The sequence below is a fragment of the Pholcus phalangioides genome, unplaced genomic scaffold (genome assembly GCF_987345545.1).
Source record: "Pholcus phalangioides strain wild (caught in Gottingen) unplaced genomic scaffold, Ppha-v1.0 ptg000004l_1, whole genome shotgun sequence".
Taxonomy (NCBI): Eukaryota; Metazoa; Arthropoda; class Arachnida; order Araneae; family Pholcidae; genus Pholcus; species Pholcus phalangioides.
The window spans coordinates 31516648-31527223 of NW_028301597.1; the positions used below are offsets into that span (position 1 = coordinate 31516648).

General features: G+C 37.7%; 1 protein-coding gene across 1 annotated transcript; it reads right to left on the reverse strand.

Moving 5' to 3' along the window:
- Nucleotides 1-247: 247 nt before the first annotated feature.
- On the reverse strand, nucleotides 248-10319 carry AP-1mu (adaptor protein complex 1, mu subunit). Its single transcript, XM_089231347.1, has 2 exons — nucleotides 10265-10319; nucleotides 248-4868 (listed from the first exon to the last, which is right to left on the reverse strand). Exon 2 carries the CDS (start codon nucleotides 4844-4846, stop codon nucleotides 3578-3580), a length of 1269 nt encoding a protein of 422 aa, XP_089087473.1. The 5' UTR covers nucleotides 4847-4868; nucleotides 10265-10319; the 3' UTR covers nucleotides 248-3577.
- Between the last annotated feature and the right edge of the window lie 257 nt (nucleotides 10320-10576).

Consider the following 10576-nt stretch of genomic DNA (forward strand, 5'->3'; position numbering starts at 1 on the left):
AACTAGATGCTTGGTCACCCGGGGTAAGTGGGCATTTTGGTACCCCCTTGTAATGTTGAAGGTAAGGTTTGAGAATGAAATTTGTGCCCGATCTGATCCAGCGCCAGCCCGCGGCAGGAGACCTGCCTGCTCCCCCCTCCCCTAGTTCGCCCTGTATATACCTGCATAATACTATGTTAGTAATAAATGTGTACAGCAAACTATTAAAAAGTATGTGAAGTCCTTGCAAAACAAAAACCACACACACTTCTACGCAACTAGGCTAAATTTATCGAACAGAAATAAAGCAATTACACACAGAGACACACACGTGTATTTCTTACCAAGAAGGCACAAAAAACACTAAATCAGTTGATCTCTACATTTCTCAAACAATCTCAAATACATTTCGGCAAATTGAAAAATTGCAAACAAAGTGAAATTACTAAAGTGTGCACAAACATACGTACAGCTCTAAATATATTTACATCATTTTGACTTGGGAAAAACACACGTTTTTTTGACAAATCCAGTTTGAAAATTCATAAAGAAAATTTATGACTTCTCGTTTAAAAGTTGAAATTTAGGTGTGAAAAATATTTATATACAAGAATTACTATATAAGGTTATAGCTTAACAATAATCAACTTTTACAACATCCTATATATTATCGTAGAAATGATCGAAAATTACACACAAGGGTTTGGTACCAAATGAAGGAATACCAGATGAAGGAAGTTAAAAAAGGCATTCATAAATTAACGAGATTGCATAATTAGCATATTTCAATGAAATCAAGCACAGCAATCACTTTAAACTTCACAAAGCATTTATTCAAAGTTTTCCTAGTCAAGTTACTACAGTAATCCTCTTCAAACAATGCACAAGAAAACAAATTTTGAATTGAACCTATTTTTTTTCCGAAATTCTAGCAAAAAAATCATGTTTTTTGCTAGAATTTCGAAACAATTCAGAACAGCATTTTTGAACAATTCACCAAGCAATTTTAAGGAAAAAAATCTGCATGAGAAACTCATGCAAGTGAATTGAAATTTCTAGGTTGTTTAAACCCCCCTCCCCCCTGGACTGCAGGAATAGTGCAGGAACACACACACACACACACATATATATATATATATATATATATATATATATACTCTTTCCTATTTCACCCTAACCCAAGTTTCTTTTCCTGCACACTGTGTGTCTCACCCATCATGCTATATAAAGAGGACGTTCTACAGTCCCTTTTAGCATACAATTCCAGTGGCGTCACAGGGTAGGAACAATTAATAAACTGTATTTGTTTGACACAAAACATCCAGACCAACAATTCCAACTTTCTGACAGAGCCGAATCTCGATTGATATCTGCCCCCCCCCCAACAACCCATCTGCTTCTCCGCACTTCATCAGTCACTTCAAGGAACCAGTTTTGAGGAAAAGAAGGTGAACAACTTTCTTGTAATGGGTTTTCTTTCGCTTCAAAAATTCACTCTTATGAAGCTAAAGTTTTACTCAAAAAAAATCCCTTAGGAATAGCTAAGCTCTTATTTTATAAATAATAACAACCACACGGAGCAATAGCGATAATAGCGCACAAAAAATCTCAATATTAATGCTGAAAAAATTATTAAAATTCAAAATTTCGAGGAAAAAGACTTTCATTTATAAATATGGGATAGTATTTGTAGAGATTTCGATTTCGGTATGTGCATATATTTGCTTTCTGAATATAGCCTAATGAAAACAGAGTCATAATTAAGGCAACACCTATGTTCTGCTGAACAACATAAGCAAAAAACCAAGGTATGGCCTACTGATTGAAGAAATGGGAATGAAATATATCGTTGCCATTCATGCAAAATGCTATGTGTCCAATTCTCAACTGTTCTTATGCCACTGAAAGCTACTTCACATATGTTTCAATGTTCTGTAAAAATGTCATGTTTCTGACTAATAGACAGCTCTGAAAATGTGTTATGACATTTCTGCACAACAGTGAAACACGCTTTTAATGACAAAAAAATTGAGAATTTTGACGCAAATATTATAAATGAATGGCAACAATATTCTTCACATGGACACAGATTAAAAACAAAATTCATTGAATTTTTTGACTTGATTGTTCACTCAAATAAATCTTATTTTCACGTTTCCTGACCCCCTCCCCACCATTGGTGTTCCAAAGTCAATGGATATGCTTTTTTTAGCGAACCAAGTTTTCCTGTGCATATACGGGAATACAAGGGTTTGATCAAATGAAAATAGTGTAGTACAAACGATTGTAAGAGTGTGGCAAATCTTTGTGTGGAGGCAAAGCGGGAGGTGAAGAAGGCAATCCCTACAGGGGAATGGACTTGCCTAAGGTAATCACGCCAAATCATGTGATATGTGCCAGTGGTCAGCGGACAGTATCGTTGTTTTTCTATCTGGGTCTGCGGAAAGTTTGAGAGTAAAGAAGAGCAATGTGGTATTATTCTTTTTTTTAGTGGCAAAAGAAGCATCACGAACATAAACAGTGTATGGTAAACATGCACCATCATTGACTTCTGTGCAGGACTGGCACAAGCATGTCTACTGTGCACTCACTTTCCTGTAGTGAAGTTTCTCAGTAATGAATGAACAGAATTGCAATGCACTTCCACCTTCTTGCTGATGTCACTTATTGTGCGTCATCTGTTTGGGTTGATATATGGTCGACTTCCACGACCAAAATGTCTGTGATGACGATGTGACTGCCCAGGTCACGTATCATCATTCACAGATTTCTGTCTCTCGTGGAAACACTTGTGGCAGTCCTGTACACAAGTCAATGACAATGCATGTTCACTGTACACTGCCTTTATTTGACAATGCACTTCACGAGAGAAATAGAGCGACAAAAAAACTTCAACTTTTCTTCAGCCACTAAATAACAAACACCACCACAATGCTCTTCTTTATTCACAAAAATTCCACAAATGAAAAAAAAACCTGTTGCCTGATAATGTCGGCCGACCACCAACATATATTATGTGACTCTACGCGACTACCTGGGCAAGTCCATTCAGCAGTAGGAGGCTGTGTTCCCTACCCTACCCCCCTCCCCACAAAGTTTCGCCACACTCGTATGAAAATGAACCAAATTATAGCAACTGTTCCGTGTTAATTTGATCCACGCTTACATAACATGCCCATGAAAACAATGAAGTTTTGAGCAAATTTATATTAACAGAGAAGCTTTTATTGTGATTAATAATGCATTTGTTCAGACGAACTTTGACAGAAAAGTAATTATTATACTGTTCGATTTCTTCCAGGCCAATGAAATGTTACTTTATAACTTATCGGAAACTCATCACATCGGAAGCTCACAGCAAAGACATATCAATGCACCCAAGATTATGAAATAATAATAAAAATACAATTGTCGAAATTAAACAATATCAATGCATTACACATACATATAATTATTACTATACACGTGAGAGGGGTAAATGTTCGTATCTGAGGATGGCAAGTAAATTCTTAACTACAAATTAATGATAGTAAGAAAATATTTTTGCCGTCTTTGACATCCTACACCAGGTAAATTTCCATAACGTACATCTAGTAACTTAGTGAGTTCTGAGCTGATAGTCACCGTTTTGGGTGATGTACCTCACCCATGGAAGAGCTTGATAACCGCTTTTCTCTATGATTTTCAGATACCGGACTTGAATGCCTGATGTTGTGAAATATGGGATCTCGAATCTAACTTGAATGGGAGGTTTACCCTCCGACTCCTCACTTTCGACACTCGGCAAACCGAAATGGGCTCTCATCAGGTATTCCTTTCCTCCAGGAAACGATTTGACACTCCAGATTATGGCGTTTTGCTCTGGAGCATATTTCACGTTCCCGACAGTGGTTTTGAACTTTGGGGAATCAGCATCGTTCGGGACTGGAATGATTATTTCAACGTTGTTGGCTGTAGACCGACGCTTGAACTGGCTCTTCGCCTTCACCATGTATTCCACCCTACTGTGAGCGTGGCGCTCGATCACAGACTCGATCCATATGAGCGGTTTCACATGTGTATTCAGGCGGTAAGACATAAGCTCAAATTCACCATCCGGTGGTATGAAGGATATAGTACGGTCGTTCTCGAAGCGAGAAAGTCTCACGCACTGGTGAAATTTAACATCTTCCAGCTCCACCGATTTGCTTTTCCCTCTGCCAGTGCTTTCAAAAAGGACTTTATCGTTCAAACCTAGCCTCAATTCTGGCATACCTGACAGATACACTCTCATCTTTATGCAACCAACGATTTCACTGCGCAGCACATTCCCATTAGCATTGGCCAATAAATTGACGGACTCTATGACATCGAGGAAGACTTCATTCTTACGGTACTTAATACCTTCGGACCTCCATGATACAGCATTTGTTACAGCTATGGGTGGTCTAGGTTGAACCTCGATCTTATGACTTTCTTGTGTTATGTACTCTTGCAATATCTTACTATCGGTAGTTTGGGGATTACCAAAATCCATCAGCTCATCTAGCAATTCGTAGATGATGACAAAATTATCGCGTATGCTCTCTTCCTCCAGTTCCTTAAAATACTCTATGAATACATTCACGATTTTGTGAAGGAAAACAAACACCAGAGCAACATTTGCATTTTTCTTGGTTGTCGCCACGATGTACAAATTATTGTGTTTGATGTACATGTATGTTATACCATTGTTTGAAAGGATAGGAGTGGTAGTACCTTCTTCTTCTTTCTCCATAATTAGCGCCATGAACTTATCCACACATGACATATCAATGTCACCCCGATAGTTTCGGGATATCAACACTTTTCCCTTCAAATCTAGTAGATAGATAGCTGAAGCAGACATTTTTGAGACTTGTATAAATAATCTGAAATAATAAACAGAGGGGGGAAAAATTAATGTCACTCAAACTAAACAGTTATCAGAAAGACAGAGAAGCCAGAAAAACTGGCCTCCATACGGACGAATCCGTAGCGTGTGAATGAAGCTTAAGGGCAAAAAATTTGAAGAAACCAAGACTCTTCACCACAGTACTATGTTGGTCACTTTTGTAGGGGTAGACAGGTATCTGGTCCATGGACCCAAGCCCAACATTTTTTGTGTCCATCTTCATAATAAAGTCAACGCTTGTTATAATGGCCATTACTACGGGTCCCAAATTTTTTCCTATTTCTGTCATGTTATTTTTTATCAAATATAATGACTGGTAAATATTTTTCAATCAATTACAATGACTCAACTCAGCTCCCCCCTCCCCTTATTTTCTTTGCAAAGAAATGGACAAATCTGTCCTTGAGTGTGTTTGACCTCGACCTTCGATGATTGGAGAAGAAAAGCTAAAGCATTATCATTTCTATGTAAAATCCTGCAGTGCCTTAATCCTTGAGTAGGCCTACCATCCTCACTGGAAACAGGACAAACCATGACAAGACTCACTGTGCTCACTTGAGCAGACTGGATGATGTTGATTTTTCTTCATTGTTGGCTCATTCCCACTTTCAACATGGTTGATATCTCACAATTTTTCTCAATTTCTCAGTGCGAGAATCTAGCTAGCCTACAGGCAAGTGAATTTATATTTATGTGCTGAAAATTATTCATTTGACACGGTTGTCTTAAATAAATGGAGCGCCATACCTTTAGATCTAAAATCAAAAGTTTTGGCAGGAGCTGACATCCAAGGTCAAAATAACAGAATCATTTAATATTCCAAAGGATACCTTGTTCACCACAATTAAAACCATGTTTCAGCTACGAAAGCAGATGATTTGGAGTTTCCTGTGTCATGTAGTCGATCACAACAGTTGCAAGAAACAGCTAAACTAAATTTCAGGATTTTTTGAAAACATCCAACATAATGATTTCCCGATATCACATCTTTTTTCCATGGAATAAAGACAGTTGTTACAACAAGCATTGACTGTACCTATATAAAATAGTGTGGTTTTAACCATTCCATCATTTTCAATAATTTTACCATAAGTGCATCTAATACAGCGGATCCTGCTTAATAACATCTCAAAAAAAAAACCAAATGAAAAAATGTTTCCAGTGGAAAAAATTAATCTCAAACAGGAAATCTTAATAAGAATCAGTTACAGTTGAGATCACGAAAATGAGTTGTACTAAGCAGGAAAACTTACTAAATGCAAACATTATAAGCGGAATCGACTGTATAGAACAGTGGTTCTCAACTGGGGGCCATATAGCTCCCTAGTGGTATTGGGATACTTCAAGGGGGACATGGCAAGAAAATTGAGAAAGGGGCCATGACAGGTGGTTTGGAGGGCTGCAGAGAGTTATATTAAGAAAAATTAAAGTGTGAAGAAATAATGATTTTATATTAGTGACTATATACACTTACAGAATCCAACAAAACCAGTGCTGTCTTAGGGCATGGACCTACCCGAGCCTCACCGCCTACATTTTGCAGCAGGCTCCCTAGGATGGGGCTTTTTGCAGGCACCCTGGCTGGATTTTTCACAGACTCCTCCTCTATATTAAATTTATAGTGTTAAAAAAAAAAAAAAAAAAAAAAAAAAAAAAAAAAAAAAGATGAAAACCATATCAAGCCCTGGGCTGCAGCTCTGTCAGTCCCATTCTTGTGAGGGTTCATGCCCGGGGGTCTCATGTCCATAAGTGACCCCACCATATATTTTATATAGAACAATAAATTTAGGAAATATGTAGGCAGTTTATTTCTGGCTAAGTATGAGACTACAACAGCATCAGTCTAGGGGGCCCCCATGATGTTGAGACGGTCCTGAATAGAACTTGGATTAGCGGGGAGCTCAATATATTCTAGGCCACTGGTCTGGAGAGGCCAATCTTATTTGCAAAATTTTCTTTCAGTATAAATTCACTGAAAAAATCAATTCAATACGCATAAAGGATCTTGTTTCTAGATGAAGATCGAAGACTCTAGGTAAGACAAGGGAGCTACGAGAAAGAAAAAAAAAATGCTTCAAAGGGAGCCACAGGCAAAAAAAGGTTAAGAAACGCTGGTATAGAACAATGACATACTTATTCAACCCGTTATTTATGAAGGTTTAAATAAGTTGATTATTTTTGGTTTTGGAATTCTTATACGCTATAAGCAAAATTGAATTTATCATACGTGCACAGTCCAGGAAAGTTTCGAAACAACCATGTATGATTGGATAAGTAACTGAATACTTTACTACACAGGTTTTAAACATATGCCCCACCCATCATTTAACTTTCTCAGCTGCAATCACAAGATATTTTGCCTTCTAAAAACTTTCTTGGGGTAATTTTTTTTTTTGCGCTCAAACATGATTCCTCCCCTACCATTTCATCAGATTACCTGCAGTGGATGGAGGATACCCCTACACCCTTTCCATTGAGGTAATATAGAAATATGGATAGCCTACACACAATTAAAGTCAAGGGCAATGGGAATTTCTGCCAGAAATTATGAAATTTTATCACTCTACTAATTAATATCACTAATGTTTTCGACTGAATGCTTTCATTCAGTGCCCAACATGATGGACATCAAAAAGCTGTCTTATGTATGTATTTCCAATTGCTCAGTATTCAGGGACCATTCTCGTCTTTTTTGATCGAATCATGCAATCTCTTTGCAATTTTTTCAAACATAATAGGCATATACTTCAAACCTTGTTAGTGGCCTGCCAAGTGAAAATAAAACCACGAATTACAAGAGTTAAAAAAAATCAAAGCCAAATATCTTTTTAAAGTAGCGAAACACAGTTATAATCTTTGCCATAACAAGCACTTTTGTCCGAAATCCCCCCAAAAAAATTGGTACATAAATAACATTTCATTGAAAAAATAAGTCGTCAGACTGAATATAGATAATGTTTTAAGAAATTTCTGCAAAGAAAAATAAATAAGGTCTGGCGTACTAGGTAGTTCAAAATTCTTGTTGTTCTAGTGTTAACTGCCTCACACTGAGGAACTTCCTGCAATAGCAATCTCATACGCAGTCATCTTGTTGTCGGTTTTTGTTATACATTTGCATCAGGCAAGATGACGACACTGATAAATCAGAACAGCTATACTATAATCCCAGGAATCCCATGGCAACCTTTTTTTTTGGCGGGTTCCTTACTGGATGGCGAGCACATTCCCCCCCCCCCCTCCATTGGCGCTGGGTTATTGTTTCCTCTCTTTCCTTCCAAAACTCTTGTGTGTTTTTTTCTGCCAGCTATTATTAGTATAGTTATTTCCTTTTTTGCTATTGGTTGTCATCTGAGAGATGGCAAGACTTCACCTCCGGAAGTTCGCTGTAATTATAATAAGTCTCGGGGCTGCAGCATTTGAATTTAGTCCATTAGTATACACACACACATTTTTAGAGCTCATTGGAGCTCTACTGGCCATTATATCCCGCAATTGTGTTTTTATTGAACCCAAAGAGCTTTTTTTGCCCTGACCATTGTATTATTTAAAAGAGAGTGCAGTTTTAAGAAAAAAAATAGGAATTATTTGATTGTTTTTTTTTAAAATGATATTCACGAGAATATTTACTTTTTTATCAGGAGGGAGATGATAGTTATTGATAAGAGTCCCGTTTTTATTATTTTCAATCCCATGTCTTGGTCTATGATATTATATTTTTAATTTTGATCCTCTATCTAGTCCAACATATTTATTTTTGTTTTTCATGTTTAATCGTCATTCTTCTAGTTTTAATAGCAATAGCGTTATATACCTCATAACATTTTGGCGACATTTTTTTTGGCAAGAAAGCGCGACTTCATTTCACTCTTGGTGACTCCTCATCATGCTTTCAGGCATTTCTCTCTACAAAGAAAACAATCTGGCCACATCACCCAACTGGGGATAATACTATTGCTGTTCCCTCATCATTAGCATAGGATAGTGATGGGGCCAGGCTTACACCATGGCTTGAGAAGCATCGGGTCGCCACGGTGACTGAAAAAATTAATGTTTTCACCTGATTTTTTTCATGAATGACAACCTAATTCAAGTATGAGGACAACACAAAATTGTTGGAAATTATGTCACCATGTCTGCTAGTATGGAAAGAGGAGATTCAGCACCCGAGTGGCGTGGTAGTAAGATGCTCATCTACCACCATGAAGGATACTGTCATGGTCCCAGGTTCGAATCCAAGGGAGGATGTAGTTAAGATATTTTCACTAAAGAGCTTGAGGCGACCACCGATAGACAGCACCTTCATTTCCAACCCATCTCATTAATGACAGTAAATTGCAATATATCAATATGGCCAGAGTTGGTGTTTGGTGAAGTAGTATGGAAAGAGGTACCTAAAGCCGAGTTTTTCAAGGAGCAGGTTTTCTGTGCAACGTGAATTGCTCAGCGCAACACGCCGTACACCCACCCATAAGAAAAGCAGTATGACTGTTTCCCTACAAAGCACAATACACCAGCACTTTATGTCGGGCGTGATTGGCCGAAATACTCCTGGAGGAATCAAACGTGACGTGCGCCGTGCGTTTCACTGCGATCTTTTCATTTTCATTGTTTTTCTTCCCCTTAAGGGAATTCCCTTCAAACCAGAGCATGCAGACCACAGAGTAGCTGATGCCAGGCCCATATACTATACAGCCACCCTGAGTTCATGCGCGACACTAGGAAGAAAACAAATGTGTAGCTTAATTAGACTATGCAACACGTTTCTACTGACGCAAAATGATCCAGTTAGGTTCACACGGTGCAAAAAAGACGAAATCTACTCCTAGAAAAACCCGGCTTGAGTGGCAAAAATATGCTATTGTGGACTGATTTTGATGGTAACAAATGCTTGGCGTGCAACCCCTAGATTACACAAACAATAATGAAACCTTTCCGAACTATCTTACACTGATTACATTTCACCCGGGTTGTTTACAGTAGCAATAAAGACTGGTCCTATAAAATTATGACATGTCATGTTGAGCCAGCTGCACCACACCCAATTTTTAGGTCTCACCAGCGTTATGTCCAGCTCAGTACTATGATAACAGTCACGGGAACTAGTACCGGTCGCCAACAATGAACTGAGCGCCAAATTAATAAAACATTTACATATAATTATTAATAAGGAAATCACGATTGATGATAAAAATCACGATGATGATATAATGTCGTAACAGCAATGAAATCCAGGTGGGTGATTATTCATTGAATCCACATACAAAACACACAAATAATAGAGCTTTTACATTATAATACTCATGTAAACGGAATTTAAAACATGAATTGTGATTAATGATTGAATTATTTATTAAATCAAATAAAAAAGTTCACCTTTTTTTTTTTTCCTTTATGTTGTGATGTGTGTTGTTTACGTTGCACCCGGTAGTGGTCGTTGTTGTTATCTTCTTATATTTCCTCCATGTTGATGATGATGATAGGGGATGGAGACTCGGAACAAATGTATGTAACCAAAATTGTTTTATTTTCATCACTGAGCTATAAGCAAAGCTCAGTGACTATAAGTAAACTTCACTTTATAGCTCAATGATTTTCACTTTCCCCAGATGTTCATCGAATCGTTATGTGACCATATGGCAAAATATTACCCGGGACATTTCAGTATTTTCCATCGATTTTTGTGTC

Coding starts and splice junctions, on each gene's coding strand:
- AP-1mu (XM_089231347.1), bottom strand. CDS start 4,846: ATGTCTGCTTCAGCTATCTATCTACTAGATTTGAAGGGAAAAGTGTTG.